General features: G+C 62.2%; 5 protein-coding genes across 5 annotated transcripts in view; all 5 read left to right on the top strand.

The window, feature by feature from the left end:
* The window catches only part of LOC110467579 (DNA repair protein RAD51 homolog 1), a 346,458-nt gene that overhangs the window by 189,363 nt on the left and 137,625 nt on the right, over positions 1–19,470 (top strand). The window lies entirely within an intron of this gene.
* Positions 118–1,982, top strand: LOC146767275 (scavenger receptor cysteine-rich type 1 protein M130-like). The gene is made up of 5 exons (XM_085582364.1): positions 118–301; positions 373–693; positions 782–1,102; positions 1,167–1,469; positions 1,543–1,982. Exons 1-5 carry the CDS (start codon positions 118–120, stop codon positions 1,980–1,982), a joined length of 1,569 nt encoding a protein of 522 aa, XP_085438490.1.
* On the top strand, positions 1,661–5,335 carry LOC146767276 (antigen WC1.1-like). The gene is made up of 2 exons (XM_085581389.1): positions 1,661–3,667; positions 3,881–5,335. Exon 1 carries the CDS (start codon positions 2,330–2,332, stop codon positions 3,497–3,499), a length of 1,170 nt encoding a protein of 389 aa, XP_085437515.1. The 5' UTR covers positions 1,661–2,329; the 3' UTR covers positions 3,500–3,667; positions 3,881–5,335.
* Positions 9,958–13,780, top strand: LOC146767277 (scavenger receptor cysteine-rich domain-containing protein SCART1-like). Its single transcript, XM_085581387.1, has 2 exons — positions 9,958–11,702; positions 11,818–13,780. The coding sequence occupies exons 1-2, from the start codon at positions 11,228–11,230 to the stop codon at positions 13,344–13,346; spliced, it is 2,004 nt and encodes a 667-aa protein (XP_085437513.1). The 5' UTR covers positions 9,958–11,227; the 3' UTR covers positions 13,347–13,780.
* LOC146767278 (scavenger receptor cysteine-rich domain-containing group B protein-like) lies at positions 9,963–10,997 on the top strand. The gene is made up of 3 exons (XM_085582365.1): positions 9,963–10,146; positions 10,218–10,538; positions 10,627–10,997. Exons 1-3 carry the CDS (start codon positions 9,963–9,965, stop codon positions 10,995–10,997), a joined length of 876 nt encoding a protein of 291 aa, XP_085438491.1.

Genomic DNA, 19,470 nt, shown 5'->3' on the forward strand with positions numbered 1-19,470 from the left:
CCGGGGACATCCGGGTGGCAGCCCACTGTGGCGAAGTGTGTGACGCCAGAAGCGCAGGCGAGGCTCATATTTGGGCACGGAGCAGGTTATTGGAGGCCACGGCCCCGGAGCCGGGAGATGAGGCGCCTGATAAAGGCTGCCCCGGTGCTGCTGCCTGCACTGGCTCGGTCGCAGGCCTGCGAGAGCTGCCCCGGCTGCGCCGGCTCGGGGCCGGTGTCCGTGGGGCCGGTGTCCGTGGGGCCGGTGGCCATGGGGCCGGTGGCGGCGCTGGGGCTGCTGGTGTGCGTGCGGCTGTGTGCGGGTGAGTGGCGGGCGGGCGGGAGCGGGGCCCGCGGCGGTGGCGGGCCCGGCTCAGCAGCCTCCGTGCCGCAGGCTCCGGGCAGCTGCGCCTGGTGGGCGGCGGCGGGCGCTGTGCCGGGCGCGTGGAGGTGAAGCACGGCGGGGAGTGGGGCTCCGTCTGCGTCTTCGACTTCGACTGGGAAGCTCGCTGGGCCGCGGTGGTGTGCCGGCAGCTGGGCTGCGGCCGGGTGGCCAGGTCGTCCCCGTACGCCCCTTTCGGGCAGGGCAGCGGGCGGATCTGGCTGCAGCCCTTCTTCTGCCTGGGAACCGAGGACGCGCTGGAGGAATGTCCGCATTTTGGATGGGGACGGCACCTCTGCGGCCACGAGCGGGATGTGGGGGTGACCTGCACAGGTGAGGGGACACGCTGACCGTGCTGGGACAGCCACGTTGTGCTGGAGCATCGTGGGCAGGTCTGAGCCGTGCCGCTGCCCCCTTGCAGATGCCGTGGAGCTGAGGCTGGCGGGCGGCAGCAGTCCCTGTGCCGGGAGGGTGGAGGTGAAGCTGCAGGGAGAGTGGGGCTCGGTGGGAGACAACGTCTGGGACATGGAGGACGCCGAGGTGGTTTGCCAGCAGCTGGGCTGTGGCTCAGCTTCCAAAGCCTACTTTGCCCTCGACCACTTTGGTGTAGAAGATGGGCTGGTCAGTCTAGTCCTGGTGAACTGCAGTGGGTTCGAGGCCACGCTCTGGGACTGCGAGATCCGTGGCTGGGGACCCTATAACAGCAGTGACCATTATTGGGACACTGCCGTTGTCTGCCAAGGTAGGAGCTGGGCTTATGGGGGCATGGGGCAATGCCTGCGCATCCCTTGACACTGGTCCTGCAGGATTCTCCCAGCTAGTCGGAGGTGATGGAGACTGTGCCGGGCAACTGGAGGTGCGTCGGGGCCGGGCCTGGGTCGGTGTCTGTGAGGATCAGGTGGACATGAAGGCAGCCCAGGTGGTGTGCAGGGAGCTGGGCTGTGGTGAGGCACTCGCCATCCCTGGCAGCGCTCGATTTCGGCGAGGATCTGGATCATTCTGGGACAGTGGCTTCCAGTGCAATGGCACCGAGTCCGTGCTCAGTGCGTGTGCCCGGCGTCCGTCCCACAGCCAGGGCTGCGCCGGCCCCGCCAGCGTCATCTGCTCCGGTAAGTGCTGGGGACAGCGAGAGCTGTTGGGGTCCGTGCGGCATCGCCCCCCTGACCGCTGTTCGTGCCGCAGCCTACTCGGGCTTCCGGCTGGGGAACAGCAGCTCGGGATGCTCCGGGCGAATGGAGGTGGCAGTGAGGGGCACGTGGGGATCCGTGTGCGCCAGCGAGTGGGACCTGGCCGTTGCGCACGTCCTGTGCCGGCACCTGGGCTGCGGCCGCGCCTCCAGCGTGCCCCCGGGAGGCTCCTTCGGCAGCGGGGAGGGGCCGCTGCGGCCGGACGCCTTCGGCTGCCGCGGGAGCGAGCGGCACCCGGGCGAGTGCCCCGTGGCCGTGCTGGGGAAGCCGCCCTGTGTGCCCGGAAACGCCGCCGCCGTCCAGTGCTCAGGTGTGCAAGGCGGCTCTGCGAGGAGCCTTACGGGGTTTTGGGACCCTGCCAAGAACTGGAATCAGGAGATACCAGCTTCTATTGGCATGAAAGGCTCAGTCCGTCCATTTCACAGGCAGAGTTGAGTTCCTTCGGCTGGTGGAGGGTGAGACTCGGTGCAATGGGTGGCTGGAGTTGGACATAGGCAACGGGACCTGGCACCGTGTGCCAGGAGAGATTTCACTCATGCAGAATTTGACCAATGTGTGCTGGGAGCTGGGCTGTGGAGGACTGGACAGGACTGATGCTGTCCCTGGTGAGATCTACCTGAACAAACTCAGAGACACACAGAAGTCCATCATACTAAAGGTGATCAAGGCCATCAAAAGGATGACCACCATGTTGGACAAGAGTTCTAGACAGTTACCCGAGTACTACATAAAGGATCGATATGTAGGACAGTGGATGACAACTGCACCAGCGGAAATCCCTCATGGGAACTACATCACCTGCTCAGGTGGGTGTCCCGAGAAGGACCAGAGGTGCGGGTGCCCCAGTCAGGCCCCCCCAGCCCATTCCTTCCATGCCCACAGGCAGCCGGCAGGTGAGGCTGGCGGGGAGCTCTGGGCGCTGTGCCGGGCGCGTGGAGGTCTATTCCGGGGGCAGCTGGAGCTCCGTGTGCCAGGAAGGCTGGGAGCTGCAGGACGCCGCCGTTGTGTGCCGGGAGCTGGGCTGTGGCACGGCGCTGGAGGCCCCGAGCCGGGCGCGCTTCGGTGCCGGCACGGGGCCGCTGTGGCCGTACGTGCCCGACTGCTCCGGCTCCGAGGAGTCTCTCTGGGAATGCGGGCGCACGGAACGGCGCGAGTGCGGGCCTGGTGGCGGGGCAGGAGCCGTCTGCTCAGGTCGGTGCCGGGCACCCCAAGGTCAGGGCCCGGCAGAGGCCCCGGGGGGTTCCTGGCCGTGCCGTGACCCCCCTGCACCCCTTGCAGAGCAGCTCTCCGTGCGGCTGGCAGGAGGCCCTGGGCGCTGCCGGGGCTACCTGGAGGTGTCCTACAACGGCACCTGGGGCCGCGTCTGCGCCGACGGCACCAGCACCGGCACCGCCGCCGCCGTCTGCCGCCAGCTGGGCTGTGGGCACCGGGGCTGGCTCTCGGCTGTCCCCACCCAGCAGCCGTCCCTTGCGTGGCTGGCCTGGGTGGGCTGTGAGGACGGGGCCCGCTCGCTCTGGGGGTGCCCCTCGGCCCCCTGGCACCTGCAGAGCTGTGGCACCGGTGGCTACGCCCAAGTGGAGTGTGCAGAGGACAGTGATGGCACCTCTGAGGAACACACTACCCCATATCCGGAGGCTGCCAGGAGCACAGGTAGCTCTGCCCGTGCCTGCATCCCCCACCGCAGGCTGGCTGGGATCCCCCTCCCCTCGCTGCCTGCCTGTGTCCCCACAGGTGTCCCCAGGGGAACGCCCTCAGCAGTGGCCGTGGGGACTGTGTCTGTGCCCACTGTGCTGTGCGTGGTGCTGGGGACGCTGCTGTTCCTGTCCCTGGGTGCCCTGGCCCTGCTGCTGTGCCGTGCCCGTGCCCGGCGCCCAGGTGGGTCCCAGGGTGTGGGGATGGGGACATATCCGGTCTGGGGGTCCAGGGGCTCCTGTCCTTTGGAACAGATCTGAAGGTGACCAGGGCTGATCCTGGTTCCACCCACGGGGCCCAGGGTCCCAGGTAAGTGCTTCATCTGGTTCCAGGCCCTGGCAGAGCTGCAGATGCCATCTCCAACGCTGTCTACGAGGAGCTGGATTACAAAGCCATGCCAGAGTACCAGGAGGTGCCCACTCCCCAAGGTGGGTGCCGCCCTTGTGCCCCAGCTGTGCTCGGAGTGAAGGCTCTGCCTGACAGCCCCACAGCAACTCCAGGTCCTGGTGGCCCTGCTGTGGCTCCTGGCCATGGGCTGTGGGTGTCCCTGGGTGCCACCGCAGCCCCGCTCTGTGGCGTGAGGTTCTGTCATCTGCGGTGCCGCTTGTGGCCACCCCCAAGTCCCTGTTTGTCCCCTGCAGGTTCCCTGTCCAAGGGATGGGTGAACAAGCTGCCGTATTACACCGGGGACAGCGTGGAGGGGAGTGACACCGAGGCAGCCCCAGGTAGGGCCACAGGGCAGGAACCCAGCAGGGAGAGCTGGGGAGAGGGGACGCACCCGGGCTGGGGGGCTGAGCGGACAAATCCCCCCCTCTTGTTAGTGTGCAGCGAGACAGCGCCTTTCCCTGTGGGACCACAGGGCCTCCAGCAGGTGCCCAGTGGAAAGGCTGGCGGGGACGGCCCAGCCAGATCCCTGCCAGGGACACTGGTCACTGCCATGGGCCCCTCTGATTTTCCCAGATCCCCCTGCCCGACCCGAGCAAGGAACCCCGGATGGCTACGACGATGTCCTGGATGTGCCACAGGAGCCCCCTGCTCCCAGCCCTGGGGACATCTCTGAGGGAGTGGCTCAGCAGAAGGGGATCTGTGTCCTCCCCACAGGTGAGAGGGCTCTCAGGTGCCCTGTTGCCTCTTCAGAGCCACTCCAGGGCAGGGTTTGGCTGTGGGGGCAGGCAGGGCCCCAGCACAGATCCATGGGTGCTGTGGTCAGACCCCCGGTGGGGTCTGTCCGGGGGGACACGGAGCTGCCTGCCCCCTCAGGCACCTTGTCGTGCTGTCCCCAAGGTGGGATCTGCTCCCCTCCATGTCCCCCAGGAACAACAACAGACTTCTCAGCTCAGAGCCCTGGGAACACGGACTATGATGATGTCGGCAACAGCGCCCCGGGGACACTGCCATGAGGATGTCCTGGCCATGCCACAGCCCTGGGGACACGTGTGTGGCAGTGCGGTGGGGCCCTGTCCCCAGGGAGGTCTGGCCCTGCCCATGGAAGTCATCCCTCGCTGTCCAGCGCTGCAGGAAAGCAGCTCCTGTGTAGGGATTTCCTTTGAATTCAGTGTAAATTGCCATTTTTCCTATTAAAAGCCAAACTGGTCAGAAACTCACTCCCAGGCCTGGAAGCTCATTCTGGGGCTGGCACTTCCATCCCATGTACGCCTTTCGTTGGCGACGTGAGGCAGGAACTGGAGCCAGAAACACATCCCTGGGGATAGTGGGCTGAGCGGGGAGAGCACTGGGGCATTGCTGGGATTGTCTGCAGGGCCTTTATTTATCACAGCCAAATGCACAGAAGTGTTGCCAGCAGCAGCGAGGGGAAAAGGGAGAGGGCAGGAGCCGGAGCCCACCCCGCAGAGGGAGCAGGATCTCCTCCCTGTGCCCCGCGGGTGGGGCGGGCTCAGCCCCACTCTCAGCGCCGAGAGCTGGGCTGGGAAGGGCTCTGGTTGTTGGAAGGACTTTTCCTAAAGGAGGGGAGGTCTCCTGAAGGAGGGGAGCGCCTTCCTGCCCCCCGGCAGCAGCCCGCGGTGGCAGGGCAGCCGGGCCATGGCCCCTGGCTGCGGCACGTCGTGCTCCAGGAGGCTCCCGATCTTCAGGGCGGGGCTGCAGAGCCCGGAGGGCGTCCAGGTCCTGCAGCAGGGCCTGGCTGAAGCCGTCCGTGCTCAGCCTGGGCGTGGAGGAGGCAGGAGAAGAGGAGAAGGCGCTGGAGCTTGTGGGGAGCTGTCAGAGTCCGGAGAATCCCTCTGGGTGCCCCGGATGACTCGAGCCCCTGGCAAAGAGCCCAGCAACCTTGGCAGCAAAAGGAAAACACCTGTGGATTCCATTTTAGCGTGTGGCAGAGGCTGCCGACCTTACTTGAGGAATTACAAGCAAAAAGGGTTTGAATGATGTAATAAGGAAATGGACACAGCGTGGAAAAGTAGAATTTTGGGATTTTTTAGAATGAAATTCAGGGGTACAAGATGGAGGAATCTGGGTGTGCCCTAGCTTCTTCTTCCTCCTACTTGTCCTCCATGTCTCGGTGTGGTAGTAACACTTTTCTATTGGTTTAGGATAGGGACACCTTGTCCAACGTAGATTTTAGGTGTTGGTACAGGAATTGTAAACATGGTACACGTAAATCTGGGTATATAATGTGGGAGCCGCCTGGGGCGGGAAGGAGACTGCCACGGCTTCTGAGCTGGCTGGACGTCGGCAGGTCAGAAAGAATCTATTGCAGATAAGGAAAAATAGACAACCTTGAAAAGTCATCTTCACGCATTCCAGACCTCTTCTTCAGCAGCCGGGCTAGGGAAAAAGGACTTCCACACTGTTGGGGTCTTGCCCAGTGACTCCAACAATTTGAGCATCCCTGGGTGGGCACGGAGCTCACCAAAAGTGCTGAACATCTGATCCTCGCCCGAGAAGAAAACTCCCTGAAGAGGACGGCCCGAACCCTTGCAGAGAGCAAGCTTCTTCAATCTCGACCGTGAAAGGAGAAGATCCAAGGGCCCTGGGTGTTGTCCAGCTGTTATCTGCTGGCCAGAGTCCAGGAAAGCTTCCGGACCGATTTTGCGGACGACGCAGCTATTGGGCGAGGACCGAAGTGGTTTTGGAGAGATACCTGAAACCCTACCCGACTCTGACACAAGCAGACGCTGAATGTGAGAGCAAAGAGGCAAGCATGCAGACGTGAGCGGACATCCACAAACATCTCTTCAATCCCAAATTTCGGGCCTTGGGTGTCATTGCATTGCAAAGTCAAAATGTTGTTTTTGTGCTTCATTCTGTTGTCAATTTCCTTAGGCAATTCTATTGCCTTGGGTCATTCGGCAGATTTGCCCGTGATCCAACCAAGAGAAAAGTTTGGGAAACTTTGGCCAATGCAGCAGGTTTGGACACCATCTGCTTGACACATTCGAGACCGGAAATACCGTTTTCAACATGTCTTCTGGGCTTGCCAGTGAGTGAATGGCCAATTCCAAAGAACGTCCCTCCCAAGGTTTCACAGGTCATTTTGAATCCTTTGTATGGATGGGAGGTTTGGACACAGATTCTACCAATGGTTCCTTTTGAAGCTCCAGAATTGGAAATTCTTGGTTCAGTGACAATGAATTTTTGTCCAGAATTTGGCATTTCAGAGGTGATGCAAACAAATAATAAAATGATAGATGTTGCCCCAAATAATTTCATTTACAGAAATGCCACTTCTTGGTGTAATTACATCAAGGTGTCAAATAGACCATCCCACCAGGTCCCAGTGCAATTGCCACTTGGGGTCTTTTTCATTTATGGGGACAGGATTTGGCCTGCTATCCCTGCAAATGCCACAGGCGGTCCATGCAGCATTGCAAAACTTTCATTGCTACACCCAATTTGACAATCTCGAGAGAGAAAAAACATAGGGGAAAAAGAAATATTAAAAAATATGATCCAAAGCGTGATGATAATGTTTATGCATGGAACGAGGCTCAGAGAATTGTGGCTGCAATATTGTCACCACAAACAGCATCAGGGGTAGCCTTGACTCAGTTGGATCGGATGGGGTGTTGGTTGAGCAAACACGCTCGTGCCGTCCCTCTTGCACTGGGTGACAGGCTAACAGACGTCAACGGTGTAAGACGGGCAACTCTGCAAAACACAGCAGCAATCGATTATTTATTGCTGACACATGGGCACGGGTGTGAAGAATTTGAAGGGATGTGCTGCGTGAACTTGTCAGATCATTTGAAACCAATCCACAAAATCATACAGCAATTGCAAGAAGGTGAGGTGTCGGAGTCCAGAGCATCCCTCTGGCTGCCCCGAATGACTCGAGCCCCTGGCAAAGAGCCCAGCAACCTTGGCAGCACGCAGAAAACACCTGTGGATTCAATTTTAGCCCGTGGCAGAGGCTGCCGACCTTACTTGAGGAATTACAAGCAAAAAGGGTGTGAATGATGCAATTTGACACAGGGTGGAAAAGTAGAATTTTGGGATTTTTTAGAATGAAATTCAGGGGTACAAGATGGAGGAATCTGGGTGTGCCCTAGCTTCTTTCTCTTTCTTCTTGTCCTCCATGTCTCGGTGTGGTAGTGACTCTTTTCTATTGGTTTAGGATAGGGACACCTTGTCCAACGTAGATTTTAGGTGTTGGTACAGGAATTGTAAACATGGTACACGTAAATCTGAGTATATATTGTGGGAGCCTCCTGAGGCGGAAAGGAGACTGCCACGGCTTCTGAGCTAGCTGGATCTCGGCAGGTCAGAAAGAATCTATTGCAGATAAGGAAAAATAGACAACCTTGAAAAGTCATCTTCACGCATTCCAGACCTCTTCTTCAGCGGCCGGGCTTGGGAAAAAGGACTTCTACACTGTTGGGGTCTTGCCCAGTGACCCCGACAGGGAGGGAGGTGCCGCTGCGGCCCTGCCTGTCCCGCAGCCTCGGCTGCCCGGCTCGGGAATGCCGGGCACGGAAGGGAAGGTGGCAGGGCCCTCACTCACCCCAGGCTCCGCAGCGGGCAGGCGGGATGCCGGAGCTGCTGGCAGAGCTGCAGGACGCCGTGGGCTCCCAGCTCGTTGTCACTCGGGCCCGGGCAGGTGAGACGGGGCCCCTGCAGCAGCCGCGCAGCCGGGGCCGGGCGGGAGGAGGCCGACAGCCGGCAGCTGCCCGGCCTGCGGGAGCGAGGGAAACAGGGAAGGAGGGCTTTGGCCTCGGCTCGCTCGGCTGCTCCAGGTGGGAAGGGCGGAGCAGCGGCTGAGGGGCTCGCAGCAGCAGGGGCTGCTGAGGCGGCAAGAGCGCAGCCCGACCAGAGCCCTCGGGAGAGAATCTCAGAGCCCACCGCGGGCCCGCGGAGGTATCCGTGGGGTCGGAGAGCTCCTGTCCCGCGTGGCCGGGGCAGCAGCCGCGCCCGCCGCCGCTGCCCTCCTGTTGTGGCCCGCACCGGCCCGGCCCGGTGTGGGCTCCGCGCGGTGCGGGCGTGTGTGAGCGGAGCAGCCCCGGACACTGCCCGGGGCCGCGGTGCCCGGCAGCGCGGGGGGACGGGGCAGGGCGGCTCCCGCCGCCGCCGCGCAGCGAGGGACCGGGACGTTCTGCCCGTGGGGAATTGCTGCGGTGCCGCTGGGTGGGGAGCAGCTGCGGTTCCCGCTGCGGCGTTTGCTCCGCGGGGGAGCCCGGCACGAGAGACCGGGAAGTGCCGATCGTTCGCGTAAGGAAGGGCCGGGGAAAGCGGGATCCCGGCCGGGTGAGGGACCCCCTGAGAGTGACAGCGGGATAAGGGGATCAGGAGGAAGAGAGACTTTCGTGTGCATTTTTTTCTGCTTGCACTGTGAGGTTTTCAAAGCCCTTTTACGTTTCCTGGGACAGTCGTGGGAGGAAGCAGTCGTGGTCGTTTCTGTATTCCTGCGGTTGCAGCCCGTGGATTTACGGAGGGAGACAATGTACCATGGGAAAGGTGGGCTGAAAGGGGTGAGGGAACGTGAGGTGTGGATGTCGGAGCCGGTGTTCCGGGAAGCTCCGGGGCCAGCGTGAGTGAGAGGAGCCGCAGCTGGAAGGGGCGTCGGTGTCAGCGGTGCAAGTGGATCGGTGCGTGGGGCCAGTGGTGTCAGGGAGCGCGGTGCAGGGTGAGAGCGGGCAGTTTGCCGCCGAGCGCGGCTGCCGAGCCGCAGGGGCCCGGAGCGGCGGGGCAGGGCCGGCGGAGCGGCGGCGTTATCGGCGGCAGCGCAGGTGTCGGGAGGCGCGTGCGGTCGCCGGCGCCGCCGGGAGCCGGCGGGGGGTGACCGCCTCCTTCCTGCCCTGGCGGCGAGGCGAGCGCGGGGCCGCGGCCGCGGCAGCAGCGCCATGTGCCAGCGCCGCCGCGAGGGACCGGGGAGCTGGCACCTGGCAGCGCCGCGCGGAGCCGGGGGCTGCTGCCACCCCCCGCGGGGGCTGCGAGCAGCCGCGAGGGGAGCGCCCCGAGCGTGGGGCCTTTGAGCTTGGCAGGTGCCCGAGCTAGATGTGGTCCCGTGGAAGGTCTTGGGAGGATGTGGGCTGAAGCCTGTCATCGCCAGCGGGATGGCTCTTGTCGGGCTCCGGCAGCAGCGTTGGAGGCACGGGGGATGGAGGAGGAAGGGCCCCCGCAGGGCAGGTGCAGTTTGGGGGGGACTGTCTCCCCCCGGGGACATCCGGGTGGCAGCCCACTGTGGCGAAGTGTGTGACGCCAGAAGCGCAGGCGAGGCTCATATTTGGGCACGGAGCAGGTTATTGGAGGCCGCGGCCCCGGAGCCGGGAGATGAGGCGCCTGATAAAGGCTGCCCCGGTGCTGCTGCCTGCATTGGCTCGGTCGCAGGCCTGCGAGAGCTGCCCCGGCTGCGCCGGCTCGGGGCCGGTGTCCGTGGGGCCGGTGTCCGTGGGGCCGGTGGCCATGGGGCCGGTGGCGGCGCTGGGGCTGCTGGTGTGCGTGCGGCTGTGTGCGGGTGAGTGGCGGGCGGGCGGGAGCGGGGCCCGCGGCGGTGGCGGGCCCGGCTCAGCAGCCTCCGTGCCGCAGGCTCCGGGCAGCTGCGCCTGGTGGGCGGCGGCGGGCGCTGTGCCGGGCGCGTGGAGGTGAAGCACGGCGGGGAGTGGGGCTCCGTCTGCGTCTTCGACTACGACTGGGAAGCTCGCTGGGCCGCGGTGGTGTGCCGACAGCTGGGCTGTGGCCGGATGGCCAGGTCGTTCCAGTCCGCCCGGTTCGGGCAGGGCAGCGGGCAGATCTGGCTGCAGCCCTTCTTCTGCCGAGGAGGCGAAAATGCGCTGGCGGAGTGTCCGCACTTTGGATGGGGACGGCACTTCTGTGGCCACGAGTGGGATGTGGGGGTGACCTGCACAGGTGAGGGGACACGCTGGCCGTGCTGGGACAGCCACGTTGTGCTGGAGCACCCTGGGCAGGTCTGAGTCGTTCCTGTGCCCCTGTGCAGATGCCGTGGAGCTGAGGCTGGCGGATGGCAGCAGTCCCTGTGCCGGGAGGGTGGAGGTGAAGCTGCAGGGACAGTGGGGCTCGGTGGCAGACAACGACTGGGACATGGAGGACGCCGAGGTGGTTTGCCAGCAGCTGGGCTGTGGCTCGGCGTCCGGTGCCTACTTCGCTCTTGACACCTTCGGAATAGGGGGCTGGCTCGTCAGCCTGACTCAGGTGGACTGCAGTGGGAAGGAGGCCACGCTCTGGGAATGTGTAATCCGTGGCTGGGGACCATATAATAGCAGCATCCATCGCTGGGATACTGCCGTTGTCTGCCAAGGTAGGAGCTGGGCTTATGGGGGCATGGGGCAATGCCTGCGCATCCCTTGACACTGGTCCTGCAGGATTCTCCCGGCTAGTCAGAGGTGATGGAGACTGTGCCGGGCAACTGGAGGTGCGTCGGGGCCGGGCCTGGGTCGGTGTCTGTGAGGATCAGGTGGACATGAAGGCAGCCCAGGTGGTGTGCAGGGAGCTGGGCTGTGGTGAGGCACTCGCCATCCCTGGCAGCGCTCGATTTGGGAGAGGAACAGGATCATTCTGGAACGGTGGCTTCCAGTGCAATGGCACCGAGTCCGTGCTCGGTGCGTGTGCCCGGCGTCCGCCCCACAGCCAGGGCTGCGCCGGCCCCGCCAGCGTCATCTGCTCCGGTAAGTGCTGGGGACAGCGGGAGCTGTTGGGGTCCGTGCGGCATCGCCCCCCTGACCGCTGTTCGTGCCGCAGCCTACTCGGGCTTCCGGCTGGGGAACAGCAGCTCGGGATGCTCCGGGCGAGTGGAGGTGGCAGTGAGGGGCACGTGGGGATCCGTGTGCGCCAGCGAGTGGGACCTGGCCGATGCGCACGTCCTGTGCCGGCACCTGGGCTGCGGCCGCGCCTCCAGCGTGCCCCCGGGAGGCTCCTTCGGCAGCGGGGAGGGGCCGCTGCGGCCGGACGCCTTCGGCTGCCGCGGGAGCGAGCGGCACCCGGGCGAGTGCCCCGTGGCCGTGCTGGGGAAGCCGCCCTGTGTGCCCGGAAACGCCGCCGCCGTCCAGTGCTCAGGTCTGCAAGGCGGCTCTGCGGGGAGCCTTACGGGCTTTTGGGACTCTGCTAAGAATTGGCAGCAGTGGACGCAGGAATATTTTGGGATGAAGGACGGAATCCGACCATTTTACAGGCAGTGTTGTGTCCCTGCGGCTGGTGGGGGGCGAGTCCCGGTGTGATGGGTTTCTGGAGGTGGCCGCAGACACTGGGGCCTGGCACCGTGTGCCCGGAGAGGTTTTGCTCGTACGGAATTTCACCAAAGTGTGCCGGGAGCTGGGCTGTGGAGGACTGGACAGGACGGATGCTGTCCATGGTAACATCAGCATTTTGGATGTCAACACGACGGAGAGATCCGTCATAGAAAGGGTGATTCAAACCATCATGGACATGACCACCACGCTGACGAGTGGGAGAATTGAGGATGATAATTTTTGGTATGAAAAGGAGTTCATCAGCACTGCACCAGCTGACATCCCTCATGGGAGCTACATTGTGTGCTCAGGTGGGTGTCCCGAGAAGGGCCAGAGGTGCAGGTGCCCCAGTCAGCCTCCCCAGCCCATTCCTTCCATGCCCACAGGCAGCCGGCAGGTGAGGCTGGCGGGGAGCTCTGGGCGCTGTGCCGGGCGCGTGGAGGTCTATTCCGGGGGCAGCTGGAGCTCCGTGTGCCAGGAAGGCTGGGAGCTGCAGGACGCCGCCGTTGTGTGCCGGGAGCTGGGCTGTGGCACGGCGCTGGAGGCCCCGAGCCGGGCGCGCTTCGGTGCCGGCACGGGGCCGCTGTGGCCGTACGTGCCCGACTGCTCCGGCTCCGAGGAGTCTCTCTGGGAATGCGGGCGCACGGAACGGCGCGAGTGCGGGCCTGGTGGCGGGGCAGGGGCCGTCTGCTCAGGTCGGTGCCGGGCACCCCAAGGTCAGGGCCCGGCAGAGGCCCCGGGGGGTTCCTGGCCGTGCCGTGACCCCCCTGCACCCCTTGCAGAGCAGCTCTCCGTGCGGCTGGCAGGAGGCCCTGGGCGCTGCCGGGGCTACCTGGAGGTGTCCTACAACGGCACCTGGGGCCACGTCTGTGCCGACGGCACCAGCACCGGCACCGCCGCCGCCGTCTGCCGCCAGCTGGGCTGTGGGCACCGGGGCTGGCTCTCGGCTGTCCCCACCCAGCAGCCGTCCCTTGCGTGGCTGGCCTGGGTGGGCTGTGAGGACGGGGCGTGCTCGCTCTGGGGGTGCCCCTCGGCCCCCTGGCACCTGCAGAGCTGTGGCACTGGAGGCTACGCCCATGTGTCTTGTGAGGAGGACAGTGATGGCACCTCTGAAGAACACTCTACCCCATATCCAGAGGCTGCCAGCAGCACAGGTAGCTCTGCCCGTGCCTGCATCCCCCACCGCAGGCTGGCTGGGGTCCCCCTCCCCTCGCTGCCCGCCTGTGTCCCCACAGGTGTCCCCAGGGGAACGCCCTCAGCAGTGGCAGTGGGGACTGTGCCTGTGCCCACTGTGCTGTGCGTGGTGCTGGGGACGCTGCTGTGCCTGTCCCTGGGTGCCCTGGCCCTGCTGCTGTGCCGTGCCCGTGCCCAGCGCCGAGGTGGGTCCCGGTGTGGGGAATGGGGACAGATCCGGTTCGGGCGTCCGGGGGCTCCTGTCCTGTGGAACAGCTCTGAAGGTGACCAGGGCTGAGCCTGGTGCCACCCACAGGGCCCAGGGTCCCAGGTAAATGCTGCATCTGGTTCCAGGCCCTGGCCGAGCTGCAGATGCCATCTCCAACGCTGTCTACGAGGAGCTGGATTACAAAGCCATGCCAGAGTACCAGGAGGTGCCCACTCCCCAAGGTGGGTGCCGCCCTTGTGCCCCAGCTGTGCTCGGAGTGAAGGCTCTGCCTGACAGCCCCACGGCAACTCCAGGTCCTGGTGGCCCTGCTGTGGCTCCTGGCCATGGGCTGTGGGTGTCCCTGGTTGCCACCGCAGCCCCGCTCTGTGGCGTGAGGTTCTGTCACCTGCGGTGCCGCTTGTGGCCACCCCAAGTCCCTGTTTGTCCCCTGCAGGTTCCCTGTCCAAGGGATGGGAGAACAAGCTGCCGTATTACACCGGGGACAGCGTGGAGGGGAGTGACACTGAGGCAGCCCCAGGTAGGGCCACAGGGCAGGAACCCAACAGGGAGAGCTGGGGACAGGGGACGCACCCGGGCTGGGGGGCTGAGGGGACAAATCCCCCCCTCTTGTTAGTGTGCAGCGAGACAGCGCCTTTCCCTGTGGGACCACAGGGCCTCCAGCAGGTGCCCAGTGGAAAGGCTGGCGGGGACGGCCCAGCCAGATCCCTGCCAGGGACACTGGTCAATGCCATGGGCCCCTCTGATTTTCCCAGATCCCCCTGCCCGGCCCGAGCAAGGAACCCCGGATGGCTACGACGATGTCCTGGATGTGCCACAGGAGCCCCCTGCTCCCAGCCCTGGGGACATCTCTGAGGGAGTGGCACAGCAGAAGGGGATCTGTGTCCTCCCCACAGGTGAGAGGGCTCACAGGTGCCCTTTGCCTCTGCAGAGCCACTCCAGGGCAGGGTTTGGCTGTGGGGGCAGGCAGGGCCCCAGCACAGATCCATGGGTGCTGTGGTCAGACCCCCGGTGGGGTCTGTCCGGGGGGACACGGAGCTGCCTGCCCCCTCAGGCACCTTTCCGTGCTGTCCCCAAGGTGGGATCTGCTCCCCTCCATGTCACCTAGGAAGAACAACAGACTTCTCAGCTCAGAGCCCTGGGAACACGGACTATGATGATGTCGGCAGCAGCGCCCCGGTGACGCTGCCATGAGGATGTCCTGGCCATGCCACAGCCCTGGGGACTCGTGTGTGGCAGTGCGGTGGGGCCCTGTCCCCAGGGAGGTCTGGCCCTGCCCATGGAAGTCATCCCTCGCTGTCCAGCGCTGCAGGAAAGCAGCTCCTGTGTAGGAATTTCCTTTGATTTCCGTGTAAATTTCCATTTTTCCTATTAAAAGCCAAACTGGTCAGAAACTCACTCCCGGGCCTGGAAGCTCATTCTGGGGCTGGCACTTCCATCCCATGTACGCCTTTCGTTGGCGATGTGAGGCAGGAACTGGAACCAGAAACACATCGAGGGGATGGTGGGCTGAGGGGGGAGAGCACAGAGGCATTGCTGGGATTGTCTGCAGGGCCTTTATTTATCACAGCCAAATGCACAGAAGTGTTGCCAGCAACAGCGAGGGGAAAAGGGAGAGGGCAGGACCCGGAGCCCACCCCGCAGAGGGAGCAGGATCTCCTCCCTGTGCCCCGCGGGTGGGGCGGGCTCAGCCCCACTCTCAGCGCCGAGAGCTGGGCTGGGAAGGGCTCTGGTTGTTGGAAGGACTTTTCCTAAAGGAGGGGAGGTCTCCTGAAGGAGGGGAGCGCCTTCCTGCCCCCCGGCAGCAGCCCGCGGTGGCAGGGCAGCCGGGCCATGGCCCCTGGCTGCGGCACGTCGTGCTCCAGGAGGCTCCCGATCTTCAGGGCGGGCTGCAGAGCCCGGAGGGCGTCCAGGTCCTGCAGCAGGGCCTGGCTGAAGCCGTCCGTGCTCAGCCTGGGCGTGGAGGAGGCTGGAGAAGGGGAGAAGGCGCTGGAGCTTGTGGGGAGCTGTCAGAGTCCAGAGAATCCCTCTGGGTGCCCTGGATGACTCGAGCCCCTGGAAAGAGCCCAGCAACCTTGGCAGCAAAAGGAAAACACCTGTGGATTCCATTTTAGCGCGTGGCAGAGGCTGCCGACCTTACATGAGGAATTACAAGCAAAAAGGGTTTGAATGATGTAATAAGGAAATTGACACAGGGTGGAAAAGTAGAATTTTGGGATTTTTTAGAATGAAATTCAGGGGTACAAGATGGAGGAATCTGGGTGTGCCCTAGCTTCTTCTTCCTTCTTCTTGTCCTCCATGTCTCGGAGTGGTAGTGACACTTTTCTATTGGTTTAGGATAGGGACGCCTTGTCCAACGTAGATTTTAGGTGTTGGTACAGGAATTGTAAACATGGTACACGTAATTCTGGGTATATAATGTGGGAGCCTCCTGGGGCGGGAAGGAGAGTGCCACGGCTTCTGTGCTAGCTGGACGTCAGCAGGTCAGAAAGAATCTATTGCAGATAAGGAAAAATAGACAACCTTGAAAAGTCGGCTTCACGCATTCCAGACCTCTTCTTCAGCGGCCGGGCTAGGGAAAAAGGACTTCCACACTGTTGGGGTCTTGCCCAGTGACTCCAACAATTTGAGCATCTCTGGGTGGGCACGGAGCCCACCAAAAGTGCTGAACATCTGATCCTCGCCCGAGAAGAAAACTCCCTGAAGAGGACGGCCCGAACCCTTGCAGAGAGCAAGCTTCTTCAATCTCGACCGTGAAAGGAGAAGATCCAAGGGCCCTGGGTGTTGTCCACGTGTTATCTGCTGGCCAGAGACCAGGAAAGCTTCCGGACCGATTTTGCGGACGACGCAGCTATTGGGCGAGGACCGAAGTGATTTTGGCGAGATACCTGAAACCCTACCCGACTCTGACACAAGCAGACGCTGAATGTGAGAGCAAAGAGGCAAGCACGCAGACGTGAGCGGACATCCACAAACATCTCTTCAATCCCAAATTTCGGGCCTTGGGTGTCATTGCATTGCAAAGTCAAAATGTTGTTTTTGTGCTTCATTCTGTTGTCAATTTCCTTTGGCAATTCTATTGCCTTGGGTCATTCGGCAGATTTGCCCGTGATCCAACCAAGAGAAAAGTTTGGGAAACTTTGGCCAATGCAGCAGGTTTGGACACCATCTGCTTGACACATTCGAGACCGAAAATACCGTTTTCAACATGTCTTCTGGTCTTGCCAGTGAGTGAATGGCCAATTCCAAAGAACGTCCCTCCCAAGGTTTCACAGGTCATTTTGAATCCTCTGGACGGATGGGAGGTTTGGACACAATTTCTGCCAATGGTTCCTTTTGAAGCTCCAGAATTGGAAATTCTTGGTTCAGTGACAATGAATTTTTGTATAGAATTTGGCATTTTAGGAGTGATGCAAACAAATAATAAAATGATAGATGTTGCCCCAAATAATTTCATTTACAGAAATGCCACTTCTTGGTGTAATTACACCAAGGTGTCAAATAGACCATCCCACCAAGTCCCAGTGCAATTGCCACTTGGGGTCTTTTTCATTTATGGGGACAGGATTTGGCCTGCTATCCCTGCAAATGCCACAGGCAGTCCATGCAGCATTGCAAAACTTTCATTGCTACACCCAATTTGACAATCTTGAGAGAGAAAAAACGTAGGGGAAAAAGAAATATTAAAAAATATGATCCGAAGCGTGATGATAATGTTTATGCATGGAACGAGGCTCAGAGAATTGTGGCTGCAATATTGTCACCACAAACAGCATCAGGGGTAGCCTTGACTCAGTTGGATCCGATGGGGTGTTGGGTGAGCAAACACGCTCGTGCCGTCCCTCTTGCACTGGGTGACAGGCTAACAGACGTCAACAGTGTAAGACGGGCAACTCTGCAAAACACAGCAGCAATCGATTATTTATTGCTGACACATGGGCACGGGTGTGAAGAATTTGAAGGGATGTGCTGCGTGAACTTGTCAGATCATTTGAAACCAATCCACAAAATCATACAGCAATTGCAAGAAGGTATAGACAGATTTGGAGAAGTTACTGGATCTTGGTTGAATGATTAGTTTGATTTTTTTGTCCTCTCACCATTGTGGAGGGAAGTTGTGAAAAAGGCTTTTTATATTTTAGTAGGGCTTGTAACTCTTCTGCTTATTTTGCCATGCCTTTTTCAATGCGTGCGGCGAGCCATGAACTGGCCTGCCAGAGAGGTGTTTTTGGTGCAATGAGAAAGGTGAGGTGTCAGAGTCCAGAGCATCCCTCTGGCTGCCCTGGATGACTCGAGCCCCTGGCAAAGAGCCCAGCAACCTTGGCAGCACGCAGAAAACACCTGTGGATTCCATTTTAGCCTGTGGGAGAGGCTGCCGACCTTACATGAGGAATTACAAGCAAAAAGAGTTTGAATGATGTAATAAGGAATTTGACACAGGGTGGAAAAGTAGAATTTTGGGATTTTTTGAATGAAATTCAGGGGTACAAGATGGTGGAATATTGGCGTGCCCTAGCTTCTTCTTCCTCCTTCTTGTCCTCCATGTCTCGGTGTGGTAGTGACACTTTTCTATTGGTTTAGGATAGGGACGCCTTGTCCAACGTAGATTTTAGGCAATGGTACAGGAATTGTAAACATAGTACACGTAAACCTGGATATATAATGTGGGAGCCGCCTGGGGCGGGAAGGAGACTGCCACGGCTTCTGAGCTAGCTGGACGTCGGCAGGTCAGAAAGAATCGATTGCAGATATGGAAAAAGAAACAACTTTGAAAAGTCATCTTCACGCATTCCAGACCTCTTCTTCAGCGGCCGGGCTAGGGAAAAAGGACTTCCACACTGTTGGGGTCTTGCCCAGTGACCCCGACAGGGAGGGAGGTGCCGCTGCGGCCCTGCCTGTCCCGCAGCCTCGGCTGCCCGGCTCGGGAATGCCGGGCACGGAAGGGAAGGTGGCAGGGCCCTCACTCGGCCCCGGCTCCGCAGCGGGCAGGCGGGATGCCGGAGCTGCTGGCAGAGCTGCAGGACGCCGTGGGCTCCCAGCTCGTTGTCACTCGGGCCCGGGCAGGTGAGACGGGGCCCCTGCAGCAGCCGCGCAGCCGGGGCCGGGCGGGAGGCGGCCGACAGCCGGCAGCTGCCCGGCCTGCGGGAGCGAGGGAAACAGGGAAGGAGGGCTTTGGCCTCGGCTCGCTCGGCTGCTCCAGGTGGGAAGGGCGGAGCAGCGGCTGAGGGGCTCGCAGCAGCAGGGGCTGCTGAGGCGGCAACAGCGCAGCCCGACCAGAGCCCTCGGGAGAGAATCTCAGAGCCCACCGCGGGCCCGCGGAGGTATCCGTGGGGTCGGAGAGCTCCTGTCCCGCGTGGCCGGGGCAGCAGCCGCGCAGCCGCGCCCGCCGCCGCTGCCCTCCTGTTGTGGCCCGCACCGGCCCGGCCCGGTGTGGGCTCCGCGCGGTGCGGGCGTGTGTGAGCGGAGCAGCCCCGGACACTGCCCGGGGCCGCGGTGCCCGGCAGCGCGGGGGGACGGGGCAGGGCGGCTCCCGCCGCCGCCGCGCAGCGAGGGACCGGGACGTTCTGCCCGTGGGGAATTGCTGCGGTGCCGCTGGGTGGGGAGCAGCTGCGGTTCCCGCTGCGGCGTTTGCTCCGCGGGGGAGCCCGGCACGAGAGACCGGGAAGTGCCGATCGTTCGCGTAAGGAAGGGCCGGGGAAAGCGGGATCCCGGCCGGGTGAGGGACCCCCTGAGAGTGATAGCGGGATACGGGGATCAGGAGGAAGAGAGGCTTTAGTGTGGATTTTTTCTGCTTGCAATGTGAGGGTGTCAAAGCCCTTTTACGTTTCCTGGGACAGTCGTGGGAGGAAGCAGTTGTGGTCGTTTCTGTATTCCTGCGGTTGCAGCCCGTGGATTTACGGAGGGAGACAATGTACCATGGGAAAGGTGGGCTGAAAGGGGTGAGGGAACGTGAGGTGTGGAAGTCGGAGCCGGTGTTCCGGGAAGCTCCGGGGCCAGCGTGAGTGAGAGGAGCCGCAGCTGGAAGGGGCGTCGGTGTCAGCGGCGCAAGTGGATCGGTGCGTGGGGCCAGTGGTGTCAGGGAGCGCGGTGCAGGGTGAGAGCGGGCAGTTTGCCGCCGAGCGCGGCTGCCGAGCCGCAGGGGCCCGGAGCGGCGGGGCAGGGGCGGCGGAGCGGCGGCGTTATCGGCGGCAGCGCA

The sequence above is a fragment of the Lonchura striata genome, chromosome 5, assembly GCF_050655825.1.
Source record: "Lonchura striata isolate lonStrDom1 chromosome 5, ASM5065582v1, whole genome shotgun sequence".
NCBI lineage: Eukaryota > Metazoa > Chordata > Aves > Passeriformes > Estrildidae > Lonchura > Lonchura striata.